Below are 19,274 nucleotides of genomic sequence, written 5' to 3'. Positions count from 1 at the left end.
GTCTGTGTGTAGCACTCCGTACAGTTCTATAAACGAATCATTCACAAGTGGCTATTAGTATCACCAATTAAACAATTGTTTTATGAGCAATTGAGTTTTTGAGAAATAAACAAAAAAATGGCAAATTTATTAGAAAGATATACATGTATATCTTATAATGTATCGTTAAGGTTAGTTCCCCAAATATTGTTTAAATTTCCTAACAAAACTATCAGTTTTTACCAAACAGAGTTTTTTAAATTATGTTTTAGTTGGTTAAATAAGTGAAATAAACAAAAAAAACTGAAAAGAGATATAACAAATTAATAATTTATAATTATTTATACAAATAATTACCACAAAATTTATAAACAGTAAAAATTATATCTAAAAACAAACAATCGACCGTCTTTTCTGGTGTGTGTTTGTAAAATGATTTATTATTTGCGGATGAACGGTGTTACATTTCACCGCAGACAAGTGGCGCTTCAGTGTTAAATTTTCTCCTTCGTTGAACCATTTTTCTTGCATGGAAAAGTGTGCTTCAAAAGCATATAAAGATCACACTTAATAACGGCCACCTTCCTGCTAGTGGTGGTACAGCTAGTTCCTAGACTGGGAGACGCATTAAACCCGATTTCCATTTCCCTTTGTCATACAAACATTGTTCTCCTTCATATTTTACCCTGTTACCATTTTTTAACCTTCCCCCTCAGCACTGTGTCCACAGTTCATTAGCTTAAGGCGCGGGTTTTGAAAAAAAAACGCCGTTTCCATTTCGGGCCATGTAATGTGAGTGTTTAACCAGGAAAAAAAGGGAAAAACTTTTCCCGCCTCGCTTACGAGGGGTTGAGGCGAAAAATAAAAATCACTGGCTGTGGTGATTTATTGCACCATCCTTATTAATCATTAGACCGCCGGACATGGTGGTTTTACGGAGTGTTCGTTGCAACTTGCGACCAATTAGTGAAAATATTACACAAAAAATAATAATCACACTCGTGTAGAGGATTTTTTTTTTAATTTTAAAAGCAAAAGGTGTTATGTCCTTTCGGAGAGAGTTTGTTTGTTTTCCTCGAAAAAAAAAGAAAACCAGTTTCTTAATCTTGCTCATTTTGCACCTTAAAGAAAAGCGCTTTTTCTAGTACGGTTTAAAGTGAATTGTATGTGATCATCTCCCACGACCAAACCAACGTGGCATAAAAGTGGGCAAATTTAGACTGCATGCTGCTCGTTCATAAACTCGTCCCGGCGGGAATGCGTTTTTCGGTGGGTTTGTAAGACTCAGCAGGCTCCAGTTGCGCATTTCTGGGTTGCGTATTCCCCGGGTGCACGCATATGCTTTATTGCGATCCCGTTGCTTATTCCCATTCTACGCAATCACCATGAAAGGTGTTCGATCACTGCGAAGGTTCGCTTCGATGGCAAATATACTTTTAAGGACAATTAAACATAATCCTCGGGAGGGACAAACGAAGGTACAGGAGCGATGTGTGTGTGCTGTAATCCGCAAATTATACGATCAGCTACCGTGTATACACACACGTCTGCTGGCTGGCCGTCAAGGGTGTGAACATTATTGCTGTGCGAAACAACAAAACACACTTCGGAATGCCAGCAAATGAAAAAAAGGAAATAAAAGATCAACAACCACTCGTGTGAGTGAGTGTTTGTTTATTGTAGCAAAATGGACCTTTTCTTCTCGTACTAACAATGGCTTAGCATCGACGCTATTGAATCAGTTTTTGCCGACCGACTTGGCAAGAGGCAAGTGTGTACATCAGTGAGAATGATGCGATGTGGTCCATCCTTTGTCGCTTTGCAATCGTAACATGTCAACCAATTTGATTTGCATTCAAAACATTGCAACGAAATTGTTCAATGAATCAACATTGAATCAACGATCGAGGATGCTCAGAACAATGTCCTGACACACAAGGTAAACCAATATTTTGGTTGTCCCATTTTCATGTTTCCATATGTCTCTGCACCTAGCACAAAAAATATCATTTGCCCACTGTTAGGATCAATAAAAGTATGTTTGTATGTTTACTGGTGTGATACAAAATATGTCCAGAAAAAAAATAGGAAAAAAGCTTTTGAGTGTTTCGCCTTAAACATCTCTCCCACACTTGTTTTGATCCTTTTCTGAGTAACATTAAAAAAAAGATGATAAAAGCCCCTGTCGTACGACTCCGAAACGAGTCCGGGATGAGCTAAAACCGGAGCAGGTCATCAGCAAGGGATTAGCTAACAGCGGCCGCCAACACATAAGGATTAACATTCTTGCTCTTTCTTTTGCTTTCTCCATAAAAAATGATGAACCATTTCTTGTCTTTACCTTTTCTTGTTTAATTTTGCCACTGACTCATAAAGAGCTGTCCCCGAGAGAGAGCAAAAACCATGTCCTTGTTGTGATCCTTTCGAGCAAGATCGCTTCCCTTTTTCGAGGCCGGAAATGTCTTGGAATAGATAAGCAAACAGAAAACTGGACCATGTTGTCTCACCTCGGTTAATGATCGTATCGGGAACGCGGAGTGCAAATATTCATGCTGGTCTGGTGCTAATTCTGCTACCTCCTGGAAGGTGAGAGTGCGTTATCTCCCAAACCAAAGGGCGCACGATCGCATCTGGCCAGCAAACGTTCGACAATTGGCAGCCCGATAAAAGTGGTTCGAACATCTTGATATCGAGGCTTATGATTCAAATCAACACCTCTAGGAAGAATCTGGCAGGAGGACCATGCTGTTTCGCTTGTTCAGGCCGGAGCTCACTTTAAGCTCACTTTAAGGCTAAATGCAGACAAACGCCAAACCCTCAAACCGAACGATGTAATCTGATTTTTTCCATCTAACCTTTGCACCCCATTTAGAGAGTGGTTCGTGGATGATTTTCCAATCAGGCTTCTGGCTTTCGCATTCGTTTGCCCTCCCAAAGTTCACCCTAACGAATGAATAAATCTGAAGTATTATATTACCACATTACGCGGGACGGAGATTCCTACCTACATCCCGGTAGGGGAGGGTGGTTTAAAAAAAAAGGTTCCAAAAACATACTTTTCTCACACCAAAGCCACTTGAATTTATCTATTAAACTAAGCAAATAATTATCTCTCCTGGGAGTTTGAAAGAGAAAAAAACAAACCAAAAACTAAGGGTGTTCTGCTTCTGTTTTTGTGCTGCACAGCACCGTAGAAAGAACAACCCGGCAAGACTGTAAAGTGTAATTGGCCATCCAATTAATTCAATTAATAGACCAACGTCAAAGCCTTTTGCTATCGTGCCATGTGCCAGCGTTTAATCCACCACGTGTGGCGTTGCTAGGGAACAGTGTGCTACCAGGACAACTCACCTGTCGCATCTATAGTGCGGAGTTGAAAGATGAGCAGATGTGATGAAACTTCTTTTCATGGTGGCGAAAGGCGTAAAAGTCCCGATACGGATCTGTACGTAATCTTAAACATTGGCTACAAATTTGTCTGATATTTTAACAATTTAAAATGGTAATTGTATCTAACACTGAAAAATATTTCAGGAAGTTTATTTAAATAAACTAAAACAATTTGAAGCCTCATTCCGAGTCTAATTCCGCCGAGTTTAAGGCCGAAATTAAACTCAAAATGGATTTGGTAAATGGCACTTTTTAGTAAAATCAATTTTACTAACATTTACCTACTGTTTTCTTCCATTTCTCTCTAAATTGGTGTTATTTTTCCACCCCAAAAAGAGAGCAAAACAATGGGAAACGCTTGTTTTCGTCGTGTTTGCTCTATGCAAGATTTGTTGCTCCTGGCAACCGTAAACTGCTTTGATGTCGCCCATCAGCGGAGGTGTTGAATGAAGGGAAGCTAGCAAGCCACCATCTCACACCTTTACCCCATCCCAAACTAAACCCGCGCCAATCTCGGAACGATGGGATGTTCCGTTTAGTCTCGATGACGGACGGGACCTGTTCCCGTAATCTGACCCAACACGGGGTGAAACAAAAAATATCCCGGAACGAATCGACGGTATCGTGTACTTTCATTTCCCCCTTCAACCTCGGAACATCGGAAACAAAATTGGCCACGAGATGATGAGCGTTTGAGGTGCACAAATCGAAAGATTTGTTTAATTAAAATCGGATTCCCGTGCCCGGGATTTGTCTAGTGTTGTTGGTTAGCATCTTGCACAAATTAAGTCTCCGGAGAATTTTAAGGACGTTAGACGAACAAATTTCCTGATCATCATTCTGTTATGTTCCGCACACTGTCTAAAACTGCATAGAACATTTCACACTCTCCGTGTTTGGCAAATGTAGACACGGTCGCTGACATGTTTGTGTTTGTACTTTCCGTGATTGTATGGTTCCGTGTGAAATGAGGTGTTAAATTACGGCCAAATCCTCTTCTGCAACGTCTGCATCGGAGCGGTAGGAAGGTGAGCAGATCCAGGATATGGAAAGGTGTTAGGACGAATCAAATGACACACAGACCCTCGGGCGATGCGAGTCGTTTCTGTCGTTTCGCTACTCTTGATGTGAGATCGGTCTTTAGAAGATCCAGGTGAGTTTTAAATGTGTTTGCCGGATGCCGTCATCGGTTAATACATTTAGTTCTAAAGGGAAAACTAGGAATAAATTCGTGCAATAACGTAAAAAAAGCTTTGTGCATGTTTGTTAAATTTTCGAGGCTTAACTTAAGTTCGAATGTCGTACTGGAATTGTTATTTTATATACCTATCCTTTACATATTTGATCGTATAATACAGTGTATAACAGAGCCATGCTGTTACTTAAACATAAAAATATTCTTATGGTGATAAAAAATAATAAGGATTAAATTAATTAAAAGTAGGACACATATGAAACATTTCACGAAATGTAAGAAAATTCTAAGAAAACTAATGAAACATTATATTTTGGAAAAAATATTGTTGATATAATAACGTTACGCACTGTATTAGCTGATCGTCTGGTAAGTGTGACCTCCTATTTTTGTGTGAGTGTGCGAACCTTTTAACTCTATCGATCGCTTGCATCTGTTTATTAGTAGTGCGATACTAATAGCCACTAGTGGAAGATCATACTCGTATGATCGTTGATAACGTGCAAAAACAAATACTATTATGAAGGATGCTGAAACAGTAGTTAGTGTTACCTTTTCTGTTGTATTCGTCGTCAACCATTTCTGGAGCTTTTTTGACTCGACCGGGCGGACAAGCCAGGACAACGAGTCAACGTAAGAGATCAAAGATATATTCCACAGCATTCGCTTTCCATCGATTATAGTAATCGATCACTCTTACATGACTATCATAGACGAACCCAGCACTATGATGTGTGTTTGAAAGTTAAATATTTTAGTCTTATTATGAAGTAAGAAAAATTAAAAAAACACGTCTTTGAAATTTAATTCCGAACTGAGACTGTGCTATTTATACAATTTTATATAATTCCTTACCGGTTTGTTTACTCTACACGGGTCTTCAAACTCTCCGAGGAATGCACAAGCGCGTCCAGAAGCGAACAGGACTAATGACCTTTTTTCTTCCATTCTGCCAAGCTTGCATTTGCGATACAGCTCTTTAATGAAGATGTACCTCAGCTTCTACGATTTCATCCAAATTCCATTGTTTTGCTAAGCATTACAAACTTATTAAACACTCCCTTGTCTTGGGACGCGTTCCATCCTGCGGAGGTCATTAAGTGTGAAGCTTCTTCGTTTCTCGCTCGTTCCCGTATCACCTCGCGGGAAGACTTTTGGTCAAATCAGCAATATTTTGCGTGTCGTGCCAAGTGTCGATCTGTGTTTTGGAGTACAGCCGGGCTTCGTCTCGTCACGTTGCACGTCGCAGTCCGCGCAAACACCGCCGCGCATACATAAAATAAACAATCTTAGCTCCCTCAGTTTCGAGATCGTTTTGCAGTGGCGTCTTCCGTCCCCGGTTTCAGCTTATATTTCGTCAGTCCGTGCTAAAGGGTAATGATGTAAAGGGGAGAATGTAGCAGGCGAAAGGGAAGGGATACCAGACTTGCGAGTCGTATGGCCGGGGCGGTTAGAAGTATGGCCGCCAAAAACGGATCACATTCTACCGAGCGAAGTGGAATCGTAAAAGGGGGGAACGCGCTTTACCGGCTAATGGTTTGCTCCCACGATATAGCCGAACGGAACTGGATGGATACGATCGTCATTGGATATGTCATTTGTTGTGTCTCTACACCGACAATTTCTGATGGGTGTGATTTTACGTCTGAATTTTATAATCACTTGATGAAGTCTTGTAGGGACACAGTGCCCTTCAACATAGGCGAAAGTTTTTTAACCTCTCTTTGAGATTTTTGTTATCAAAACTTGCATCATGCTATCATTCATACTATCGTTATGTTTTAAAACATTTTCACCTTAAAACCTAACTCATCGCATCTGTTAGCTGTCGGCAAAAATGCCAACAAATCGCTGATCTGTACCTTTTTTTCCCGCCGTACGTTGTATTGTGCCGACCTTCACAACACAAATGTCAAAGTCATGCTGTTTCATAATTTTACACAAACAAATAACAAATAATGATCGTCGCAGCTAAACGTTCAGGTGCACTTGATCGCGTTCCGAATGCAATTCGGTGACACGTGTTTGAAGGGCACCACCGTTTGATCAAGACGCTATATAGACGTCCAGAAGGTAGAGGACAACGCTATGTTGTCCAGTCAGCAGGGAAAAAATGGAAACCCAACGAGAAATGTGACGCCCTGTCCGATTGGTATTCTGGATTAATGGAACCACCGGTGGGGGTTTTCTGTGGAGAATTGGGAAGGTTCGTTAGTAGTTTGGCTGTGTACGAAAATGGCATCCATCCAGCTACTACTTGGATGTTTATTTAGGGTACGTTCGCGTAGCACGCAATAACGTTCGCCTACTTTGCGAAAATTTGATTCCTTCTAGCCTACTGCAATTGGGTGGGTAAAAAAGCGGAAAGTTTTCTTGCTTGCTATTTTCTACTCTTTACAGTCAAACCGGATAACGGGACTTACAATCCACCATACTCACCATTCCGTCTGGCTATGGAAAATGTCGTTGCGCAATTTCCAAAAAAAAAACAGTTCTCAATTTAACGATCAGGAACAAACGTTGCGTGCGGTGAATCTTTTCGAAGGCGCTTCATATTGCTGAATTGCGCATTTGTATACCGATGAGGTAGGTAATATTCCCTTTCCAGGAATACTGATATGGATGGTACCAGACAAGCAGTCTTCATCAAACTAAGGGGAATAAATATATAGCCCAAGAAGACGGATAGGCCACACCCTTCGATAGGCAAAACCGGAAACGAGCTGAAACTCGCTCCCGGAATATCCTCCATTGCGCAAGACAAGTTTTTATTCTTCTTTCTGGTTGATACATCAGCAACCAGACGAAGGAAGCGATGAAGTGCTTAAAATTATGTTCACTTTCGGGTGGCCTTTCCCGTGGCGAGCTGCTTCTTCCGCTTATGTGGCAACTTTCCGCGTCATGCGTGCGGTTGTTTCGCCTGAATTGGATGATAAATCAATGGAGAAATATGAGTCGCCAAAGTCGTTGAAACGGTCAGTGCCGTTACTCGTGACAGCTAATGAGTTTTGAGGGCAGACCCTGACAACATATAGTGGACAGTGGACACAATCGAGTTATGTGCGGTGTGTGTGCGATTTATTAAATACAGTACAAGAATAATTTATCCACTTAATAAAGTGTTATGGCTGTGTTTTAACTAAAGTTTTGCTGCGCACACTAACGACGACCTTCGCGAAATTCTTTCTCGAACGGATGATGCGGATGGCCGAAGCTGAACGATTCCGGACAGATGCGTCCGTTTCGTTCGAGTGCCGCAAGTTGTTGCATGTCTTCATCGTCCAGCTCAAACCCGAAAACGTCGGCATTGGAAGCAATGCGTTGTTTGCTGACGGACTTCGGTATAACTAAATTGCCCAGCTGAATCTGGTAGCGTATCAGCACCTGTGCGGGAGATTTGGAGTGCTTCTGGGCAAGCTTTTGTACGGTGGGATCCTCCATCAGGATAGGATCGTCCTGCTTAACCCAGGGCCGGGCCGGTGATCCGAGTGGGCTGTAAGCCGTTATGGTGATTCCTTGCGCACGGCAGAACTCACCCAACTTCGCCTGATGCAGATACGGATGGCATTCGATTTGGTTGGTAACTGGAGCAATTCGAGCCACGTCCAAAACACGCTGCACTTGCTGGACGTTAAAATTGGACAGTCCAATGTTGCGTACGAGACCCGCCTCAACAAGCCGTTCCATTGCGGCCCAAGTGTTTACGTAGTCAACGTCAGAAAAGTGGACACGCTTCCCATCCGGGCGTAGCGGAAACAGTACGTCACCTTCGCGATATGCTACGGGCCAGTGGATCAGGTATAGATCGAGATATTTGAGGTTAAGATTGCGCAGCGTAACCTGCAGTGCGCCTTTCACTAGGTCCGGTCGGTGATACGTGTTCCACAGTTTGCTCGTGACGAACAAATCCTCACTAGAAAGAAAAGAGATGAGAGCTGACAATCACTTAGCTTTGCGATGACGCATAGACTTACCGTTTGACGTTTCCTTGTGCGATTTTGGCACCAATGCCTGCGCCTACTTCGTGCTCGTTTTCGTACACGTGAGCACAGTCGATGTGTCGGTAGCCGACATCGATCGCATCTTTCACCGCTTGAGTAACCTGGCCCGGAGGAGACTGAGAAAAGCAAGACGCATGATGGGCAATTGTGTTCCCTAGGAGGTCTCACTAGGACTTACATTCCATGTGCCGAGACCCAGCACTGGTACGGAGGTTCCATTTTTGAAGAACACACTTGGAATTTTCGGTGCCATCGAGGGAAATATTAACAAAGGAACCTAATCGAGTGCAGTTCTTAACTCACAGCAGTTTAAAAGACGACTGAGATCGGTAATGATTGCGATTGGATGCATTTGATGCAATTATGGGCGTAATGCCAAGTTCTGTTGGCAAAAATTGCTGCCAAACACGGTTCGTGACGTATTGATGACGAGAAAGCAGAGAATGTTTCAAATGCCGTAGGGTAAATTGCAATAGACACAGTTGTTTGTTTACATGAGCTTTAAATTTAATGACAAGAATTGAACAATTGCTTCTAATCAATGAGCTACTGAGATTATTTTTGAGGAAGTTTGTACATGTATTTAATCTATTTTTAAAATCAACCAAAGGGAAATTTTTATTTAACATTTCAAACATGGTTAGCGCATAAATATTTATATTTCGCTAAAAATTTGGAAATAAGTAATTTTATAGCAAAATACTATTTACACTGTTTTATAGCAAAAATGCCGCCATTTCGTTTTATAAAGTTTCTCCAATAGGTCCCCCTTTTCGGTACTTTCATTGTGCTCGTGCTGTATTTTAGAGTAGAAAATTGCAGTTGATTAAAATAATCACTTTTGGGCGTGTATCAATTTCCAAGTTTGCCCAAGGCTTCAGCCGCTAGGGTTTTTGTTTATCACACACCGGTTGCCCGAACAAAATATGTTTATAAAAACTTATTACAGCTGTTTCTTTGCATAGCTTTAATATTTTTTTCTTTCAAAACGGAGATGTATGGCAACGCGCTGGCCACAACGCTGCTTCCGGAATTGATAGAAAAATAATAGTATCATAATTTGTATGATTAAAATCATAAACAAGCTGCAAACGAATAGGGAATACGCAATGAAGGAATGGCACCGAAAGAACTGCAGCATCCTTAAACTGGGCGGAGCTAACACAGCAGTATCCTTTTGTTGGTACACCGCGTTCGCTTTCGCCGTCTCACTCTGAGTTGTGCGAAAAACATTGCACAACATGCGCAGCATGAAAACATTGGCATTACCATGGTAACCGTTTAACGCACGTTACAGTGTTTGTCAGGATGGTGTTTTGATTTTAAAGTGGGTTTTTAGACATTTTATGTGTTGTAATTTATGTTTTGTAATTTATTGCTTAATTTATTGTTGCGTTATTTCAGTTTCGAACAACAATTGTATTTGTAATACTTTTAATTTATGTGATATTCTTAGACGATCTGAGAAACACTGCATTTCTATTCCTATTTGCATTCCGCACCATTTTCTTCCTTTTATGTTGAGCATATTTCATCATTCATTCTTCTTCAACTCTCTCTATCTCACTCTCTCTATCTTGCTCTCTATTTCTCTTTCTCTCTTTGTCTCTTTCTCATGCTCTCCCTTCCTCTATGTTGGTACCATTCTCAGGATATCCCATTCGCACATCATCGGTCGCGTTTATGCTGAGCGACATAAAATTGTTGTAAACTGAACCCTCACAAACGGAGTCGGAAGCCAAAAGCAGGGAAAAAAAGGGAACGAACAACATGTGAGTGCTGTATCAAAAGCGAGACAGCATGAGGCAGGTTTTGCAGCGGTCAGGAGATTCGGCAAGGAGCGTTCGGGTCGGGTTTGTGGCCAACGCTTAGGAGGTGCCTGAAACCATGGTTCTTTATGCGTTTATGAATGAAGAGCCACCGATCGAAACAAAAGGGAAAGGAGAAGCTTCCGGGACAGGGGGGGAAGCATAAGAGTAGCTTACTCCCTTTTTCAATTTCGGAGGTGCGGTCTTTGGCTCAGTGTGCAATTTCGTGTCGATCGGTGCGGTTCCAGTTGTGTTGCGGTGGACACGCGTTCTTGTGTATTTTGATGAAAAGTTTTTTTTATAGTATACATAGTTACACTAATTAGTGTGTGGTGAAAAGTTTTACCCATTATAAAACGGTGTCAGTGTCGAGAATGTGATTAATTTGTTTTCAAAAGAATCGAATATAAATTGCCTGAATCCACAAAACAATTGAAAAGTGTCTGTGGATAAATCAAGTGAATGAAAGGAAGTGAATAAAAGTGTTTCAACATGAGAGAAAACAGTTAATTCACAACATAGTAATTAAAAAAAGTAGTTTTAACATTACATTGTGCATCAAGGTGAAACAATCAAGGAAGAAGTTAAGTGTATCAAAACAATGGATACCTCAGGATTATCTCCATTAGCCGATCTGGACTCCAGTTCCGGTGGCTCGGATGGCGTCGGCGGTTTCAACCATGGACAAAACATTTACATGACCCAAGGAGGTTAGTAGATTGTGAAAATTATGATAATTTGTTATGTTTAAGAACAATTTGAAGACATTCATTATTCAAATCAGTTCTTCATACTTTCGAGTTTTGGAAAAGATGAATATTAATTCTTGAGGTCCATTGCTAATTTGTATTTAAAATAAATAAGTACAAGTTTAAATATAACAAAATAGAACACAAATCCATGTTTATTTCTTCTAAACCACTATTAAGTTAATTTACTTTACTCTTTGCTTGTCATTGTTCTGCCAAAGTTGTTATCATAGTTTTAGTTTTTATTTGCATTCATTGTGTTTAAATCCTTCTTTGAATTTCAAGTTTTGTACTATCCATTAATTAAAGCCTTTTTCTATAAATCTGACTTCTATTTCTTGATTTTTTTTTTAATATTTATAATCATCAGCTAAATTAATAACAGTATAGACAACATTATTTGAACTTGAAACTTGAAACACTGGAGTATAAAGTATAAATAAAAGTTATGTTCTATTTTCTTGTTGCTGTTTTAGAACATTTTCTCCTCAAGTAGTACCAGTAATTGGTAATATAGCAGTAAGATTTTCTCACATTTTTGCCTCTATGGGCAACGATCTGTCATCACTATTATTCCACTAATTATGCTGCTCTGATTCCCCATGCGCACGTACGATCAGACGACGACATTGTACCGTTCTGGTACGCTCGTTGATGATTCTGTTTTTGTTTAATGAGTTCTTACTTTGAAATGTGATTCCTTGCTAGCGATCGACACCAGACAGACGAGGCGGTCAGCACCGTCCATTCCGAATGTAAATAAACTAAGAGCGAAAGTGAAAACAGTAGCAATACTTAGAGCAGTGGCAAGGATAAGGAGCAATAATATATTAGTGGAATTGGTACACGAGTATGCTAGAGTATGAAACATATAAACATACGATGCGTGCACGTACAATCCTGCTTCAAAAGCTGCAAACAATGCTGGATCATTATGCTTGCCAATTTTTATTTCCTCCAGCAATAAGAAATGGATGAAACACACGACCGTTCCCTTTCTTTCGCGGGACGAATTGGCGAATTGCTGGTTTATGTTTTTGCTTCTTTTAAACAGGAATGTTGTTAAAAATGGAAACAAAACATCCAACGCGTGACTAACTTGCGATAAACATTGCACCATTTCGGACAATCGCTTACTTCCGGCGGGTGTTGGAAATAAACGATACTACTTCCGTTAGAGGATACTATTTAGATCCGTTGAAACATGATCACGAGGAGGTTGACGATAGCGTAAAGCAAGAATGTTTGCTCTGTCAACTCTTGCATTTCAGGAAAACGATAAGAAATGTTATGATAAGAATCAGTTCTATAAAATAGGAATGTTAAGTGTTGTCTGAAGAATAGCAGAAGAATTAAACATATTTTTACTAACATGAAAGATAGTTCAGCAATAAACAGTTGGTCTAAAAAGAAAGATATTTTTATGAAGTTTAATTGAAAATTACATAATAAGGGTTTAATGTTAGTATTGTATATATGTATATGTAGTATATGCTTTTATAGGCTTTTCTGTAATTGATTACCAGATTTCAAGCGTACCAAACCTACATCGTTGATGAATACCTTCATCGTTTAATGGAAAGATATTTCAAGCTGTGACTAAATAGAATCCTCTTTATGTCATCTTTTGACAAGTCTTTTGAGTGTAGTCCTTGGGTGACGCATCTTCTACCAAAGACTAATTTGAATTTTGCTCTACTAAAGTCCTCAAATGATTTCATCTCTTATCTTGTCGTTAAGAATAGAATTGTACATGGATTTTGCGATTAATTTAAGCTTAAAGATTATTTGTGTTGGTTTCTAAGATTCTTTTTTAAGCCAAATGAAGAATTAAACCACTGAAGGCTTTGTTCGTTCAATAATTTTGAGAAACACATCCTATCTAAAATATGTATAAAGAGTAATGTTGTAACGAAAATAATAGGATCTTAAAACGTTTTAAAACAATTGGTGTATTCTGATATAAAATTTAAAACTGAAAAAGATATACTGTCCAAATCTCAATTTGGACAATTAAAAGACTTTAGACGGACGGATTGGGTCGTCCGGTGTCCAGCTCCGTAGCGTGGGGTTGGCGGGGTAGGCCACCGCCAAGGGCGCCAGGTCTAGGGGGCGCCCAAATAATAAGCTTTCTTAATACAATCACCAGGCAAATTTGTATTGAAAAAATCCTAAAACATGATCATGTAAAACATCTGTCGTCATACAAATGTATTTTTTGGGGCCCGGTGGTGCATTTGAAAAACGGCGCCCGTCCACACGGCAGGGACCGGGTTCAAATCTCATCCGGACCGTCCCCCCGTTGCATGGACTGACTATCCTGCTACGTGGTAAAATAAGTCTTGATACGGCCAGGCCGTTCTAATCGAGCAAAAAAAAAAATGTATTTCTTTTTTATAAACTTGTTGAACATTGCCTAAACTTGTTAGACTGTTCGCTTTTATTAAAATTAAGTCAAAAATGATGCACATTGGAGAACTTACGTCCAGTTAATTTCTGCTGCAACAATTTGTGGGAGAACAATTACAGAAAGAACAAAATGATTTGTATGACGACAGTTGTATGTTCATGTTTTACAGGATTTTACAGAACATCTTCATACATTGCCATACGTTTGTTCTTGTCGTTCGTCGTATGCGATAAATCCCAGAGCAGCGCCTAAACATACATGCTGCAAAATGGGTATTGATGACTTATTAACGCAAAGAAATCAGCGTAGGAAAACACGATTGACAAATGAATCAACCGATACGCCCAAGCTTAATTTAACTTGTGAGGAATAATTTTCTGGAGAAATTAAAAACGTCTTCTACAAAATGAATTATTATCTAGATTCAAAGGACATGCGGAAGTGGTTAGATTGTTTGTTTTGTTTACAGCAATAACCTTAAAACGATGGAATGGAGTGAACTGAAGAAACATGCTACTGAGTACGCTCTGAAGTATTCTAGGGATGTTGAATCGGCAGAACTCATCTCTGAACTGGAAGTATTTAGATCGCAATGCCATATCTGATGAATAATATCGAAAATGCAACACCTAGCGATCTTCTGAAATGTATTCAGAAGTATTCATTAGAATGATTATATGCAAATATTACGACAAGCTTGCGTATTTTTTTAACACTTGCAGTTTCAGTAGCGTCTTGCGAAAAGACCTTCAGTAACATAAAAATTACTAAAAATTACTTGCGATCACCAATGGGACAGGATCGCCAACCTTGCTCTAATTTCAATTGAAAACAAAATACTGTCGAACATTGATGTAGGTGAAATTGTTACTGAGTTTGCAAATGTAATAGCGCGAAAAATTAAACTGTCAATTTAATAAACTCTTATGATAAATAAGAACAGGACTACAGCAACCATTATTTATTTATAATTAATTATTACGGCATTTAGCAATAGAAAGCATTATAACACAAAATAATAAATGCATTAATTATAATACAAAATAAAAAATGCATTCACATGGGCACAGGCAGAATTATTTTGGATTTTTGTCTAAAAGTGGTAAGGGTAGGAGGGCGCTTAATTGATTTTCTGCCAAGGGCGCCAAGTGACCACGCTACGGCTCTGCCGGTGTCATACTAGTGACGTGAACAGCCTACAGGAGTCTAGTGAGATCGATGCATTAAATCATAGTGAGATCATTACACAATTCATGGTAGGGGCTTCTCGATTGTTGGCATTTTTCTGTTTTTTGTCCATTTGTCGCATTAGATTGAGATCTTATCTATGGATAGTTTAACTGAGCCCAATGATTAATTTGGTTTTCAGGTTTTTAAACGTTCTTTTTAGATGTTTTTAAAAAATAAAATATCATAAATTCTGCATTATAATATATTTTCTTTCATCTTCTCAGCATACCGTGACAATCAAAACCCGATCAAGACGCTATTTTTTTCGGATAAGCTGCAAGAATTTACCGACAAGGAACCATACCATCAGGAGCGAAAGTATCACGAAAACAATTACACAAACCATATGAAAGTAGGACCCCAGGGACAGGTGCAACATACGGGCGACATTATTTACTATGCCAGTGAGTTCCGTGCAGTGCGGTTTGGTGCCAATAGGAAGATAACTCCAATGTTTATTTATCCCTTACAGGTAAACCCATGAGTGAAGGATCGCCGGGTAGTGTGCTGGTGAACGGGAGCAGCACTAATGGCAGCACCGGAAGCAATGGCAGCAATGGTCTTCTCTCCGTTCCGAACGGTTCCGTGGGTGGTGGTGTTGTCGTGTCGAACGGTCTGCCATCGTGTGGAGCCTTGACACGGACAGACAACAATAACAGTTCCTACCTGCAATCGTTGCATCCTCCACCACAGCCACCACCACCATCCACAGCACCCAGCACGGTACATCCGCTGGGGGTGACGAACGGAACCGGCGAACTGGAGCGCAAGTGCTTCAGCTTTAGCCAGGACCAGATCCAGTGTATGTGTGAGGCGTTGCAGCAGGAAGGTGATCCGGAGAAGTTGGCCACCTTTCTGTGGAGCTTATCGCCGAGCGATCTGATCAGCGGTAACGAAAGTCTTTTGCGGGCTCGTGCTCTTGTCGCCTACCATCGCGGACTCTACCATGAGCTGTACGCCGTGCTGGAGTCACACTTCTTCTCGCCGAAGTATCATGCCGATCTGCAGGCGCTCTGGTTTAAGGCACACTATCGCGAGGCGGAAAAGGTTCGGGGCCGTCCACTCGGTGCGGTGGACAAGTATCGGTTGCGCAAGAAGTACCCGCTGCCGAAAACGATCTGGGACGGGGAGGAAACGGTGTACTGCTTCAAGGAGAAGAGCCGCAACGCGCTGAAGGACTGTTACACCCGCAACCGCTATCCGACGCCGGACGAGAAGAAAACGCTGGCGAAGAAGACGGGCCTCACGCTGACGCAAGTTTCCAACTGGTTTAAGAACCGTCGCCAGCGGGACCGAACGCCCCAGAGCAGTCGACCGTAAGTGTAGTTTTAATGTGCAACATGTGTGGAAACGTGCAGTAACTTGATACGCTCGGTCCGGAAATGGGTAGTGGACAGTTTTCGCAAAAGTCGGTTATTGCATCTTCGTCCATAGTCGGCTATAGTTTTTGGCATTATCTAAGGCAGGACATACTGCTCCTAGCAGGGAATGGACGGAGTCCTTTTAAGGATAAAAGGACCCTAAAACACATGTTTTCACTCTCGGTCTTGGGATGCTTGAGTTTGCGTCTGCTTTGGTGCGAGGCGGACTAATTCCGAAAGGATCGCTTGAAGTTTTAGTTGATGATGTTTTCCCAGTTTTTTTATGTTCCTTGGAACCCTTGGGATGCTGATGGGACAACCGCTGTAGGACGATAAATTATGACGTCAAGCATTTTTTTGTTGCTCATTAACGATGCAATGTGCCTTTTTTCTCTGGAGTGCCTTGAGAATTGAGCGAAGGGCGTGAAGTTATCCCTTTTTCTAGTTTAGGGATGTTGCAGTTGGATGTTATGAACTTTACGAATGTTGAATGTGACACTGTGAAGAAGGACTTGTACTTATTAATTGGAAAAACATTCAAACATTCCAACCGTTCCCAGCTTGATTGCATTGATGGTTGACGGATTTTAGTGGCTTTTAAGAGTTTACAAAAAAACAGAGACGCGCCTGGAGATGACCGCAGGAGATGAAAACATCAGATAATGGTACGGAGCGCGTGTTTCAACTGCATCATTTTCTCCCTGCGGCATCGTATTAGCCGAAATTAAGATGCAAAAAGTGCTACCTTTATCCCCAAAAAACGGTGCACCTTTTTGGCACCGTGCAGCCCTTTTAAAGGTTTGCCGCGCCCAGGTTCACGCCTAATGGTCGTTGCCTAATTATGGTGCAACCGGGAGATCGTACGATCGTTGAACTTTCGGTGGATATCGCGATTTTCATTCCCGTGAATTGATCGTCGTGTGAGAACGATTTTGTTTTGGTTTTTTTTAGCATTTGAAGATTTTTGATTTTACGTTTGCAACACATCAAACTTGAAGCACAGTTTCAATCTGTATCGTTCACTTTCTCTCTAACCTCTGTTTATCTTCTTTTTTTCCAGTGATCTGATGATGTCGGTGCTGCCGGTCACACCGGACCAGATGGACGGTAGCTATCAGCGGCTGTTTAATGTGGCCAATTATGGACCTGCGCACGGTTATCACGCAAATGATATGTACGCGGTGCAGTAGGCGAATCTGGCGTTAGGGGAAAAGGAGACGGCAGGGCAATCCCAAAGCACTTTTCCGGAAGCCGTTCGCGTGCGCCCATTTGTATGCGGTGTTGATCCTTGTGTAGCGATTTTTGACGATGGGGTTGATCACTTTGTGATAGGCTGTATTTAATTCGGCTGGTGGTGCGTTTTGCGTTGAGAAGAACTCGTTCTCCATTTTGCTCTTGATGGTCCGAATGAGTTATCTGTAAATATCAGACATAGGGACGAGAGATGGCATGTAATGAAAGTGTAAGAATAGATTCGTCCTTTTAAGGGAAGGATTGATTCTGAAAAGATACTACTGTACATAATCTAAATCATTGTTCATACGATAAGAGAGACAAACAAAATGCCAGTGAAATGTAAATCATATAGTAAGAAAGGATAATAAAATTAAAAATCATGAGAGACGAACGAAAATCTAATAAAGAAATGAAAAAGTTGTACAGAGATGAAGCTTCGTTCGTTTCCGAATAAACAAGAGAAGAATGATATAAAATAAAACATTTGTATAGTTTATTTCTACCGGTTGAAATGGTGAGAAAATTCATCAAATTTTGTTAACAACTTCGGACGCACCCACGTATGCAGAACTCATTATGCAGCTCACGGATAAACTAAGTAAAATCTGCATTATTTTATGTTGTAATTGCAAGAATATGAGAAAATGAGAATAAAAAAAAACAAATTATTTTTTTTTTGATAAACCAAATATAAAATTTAAAAAATTATACGAAAATATGTAATTATTATAAAGAAAAGCGGTTACCACAAAATTTTTGAAATTACCACAGATGAACTAAAGACGAAAGCAATGAAAAGTTTCAATTTTGATTTTCATTGAAATATTTCAACGATGTTAAGCTCTCTGCTTCAATACAAAATATTTCCGCTGAATAGTGCTGGATGTGCAGAATGAACAAATTTGAAAATATTAAAAACCAAATTAAAACACCAGGAAATGCTACGATATTCATTTTTATTATATGGGAAAATATGTAACAAGAAGAATTTGTAATTTCAGATTCATATTTCAAGGTCGAAATGAGGAAAATAAAATATTTCCGCATATTTACTTGTAACGAATCGATTGAATCTCGCCTTCACAAAAGCATTACTATAATCTCACATTTCGATTCCATCAAAATTTCGAAAGGATTTGTATATACCGAGCAAAAAAGAAGGAAAGAAATAACACACTTAAAAAGGCAAATAATCATTCCTGTTGCTTCACTAACGGGGTGGTAGCTTTTACGCCTTTCCCGGCAGCGGTATGCCAGCAATGCCAACTGACAGTAGAAATGAAAACCCGGAAAACTTATGCTTAATGTCCGTGTGTGCAGCAGTGGTCGGAGGAAAAAAACGCCCCATTGGCTTTACGACCTTTTTTTTACGGTACGGCAATATGGACGACGACGGACGTGCAAAAGGGCAGCAGCCCCGGCCGGGCTTCCGTTCCGTTGAAAAACTAAACCAAAATTCAAACCACCGAAACCGACCGAATGTTTTATTGCCCCATCGGTCGATCGGGTTTCGGACGGGGGGACAAAAACCAGTCCGATTTGGGATGGGATTTGGGATGAACAGTTCCCGGAAGGAAGCACAACCCAATGCGCACTAAAAAGACGCTTTCCGAGTAGATTTTGGAGGAATTTTTCGCAATAGGAAAAGTCGTCAAAACGTGCTTCACCAGAAGGAAATCGGTCACTTACGGTTTGCTGTTTCATTTCCGCCTTCAGGCATCTCAATTCCAAATGATAATTTCCCGTCTACATACGCCTTATTCGGTTTGTTTAAGTAAACGAAAGCTCAAATACACAACACAAAGACACGACGAAATTGAACCTCAACAAGCTTAAAGAAACAACCAGTTTGGGTAGGATTGGCTGGTGGCAAAATTTACGAACTGAAGACATAAACTGTTTTTAGCACCCTTTT

The 19,274-nt window shown here is 40.4% G+C and overlaps 2 protein-coding genes across 2 annotated transcripts; one reads left to right on the top strand and one right to left on the bottom strand.

Moving 5' to 3' along the window:
• Positions 1–7,620: 7,620 nt before the first annotated feature.
• On the bottom strand, positions 7,621–9,061 carry LOC125767353 (aldo-keto reductase family 1 member B1-like). The gene is made up of 3 exons (XM_049433846.1): positions 8,744–9,061; positions 8,539–8,681; positions 7,621–8,477 (listed from the first exon to the last, which is right to left on the bottom strand). The coding sequence occupies exons 1-3, from the start codon at positions 8,816–8,818 to the stop codon at positions 7,724–7,726; spliced, it is 972 nt and encodes a 323-aa protein (XP_049289803.1). The 5' UTR covers positions 8,819–9,061; the 3' UTR covers positions 7,621–7,723.
• Positions 9,062–10,558: 1,497 nt separating this feature from the next.
• Positions 10,559–17,858, top strand: LOC125767343 (homeobox protein SIX3). The gene is made up of 4 exons (XM_049433825.1): positions 10,559–11,083; positions 14,987–15,166; positions 15,235–16,078; positions 17,184–17,858. Exons 1-4 carry the CDS (start codon positions 10,975–10,977, stop codon positions 17,311–17,313), a joined length of 1,263 nt encoding a protein of 420 aa, XP_049289782.1. The 5' UTR covers positions 10,559–10,974; the 3' UTR covers positions 17,314–17,858.
• Positions 17,859–19,274: the final 1,416 nt, after the last annotated feature.

The sequence above is a fragment of the Anopheles funestus genome, chromosome 3RL (assembly GCF_943734845.2).
Source record: "Anopheles funestus chromosome 3RL, idAnoFuneDA-416_04, whole genome shotgun sequence".
Lineage (NCBI taxonomy): Eukaryota > Metazoa > Arthropoda > Insecta > Diptera > Culicidae > Anopheles > Anopheles funestus.
This window is presented reverse-complemented; position numbering and strand designations above follow the sequence as displayed.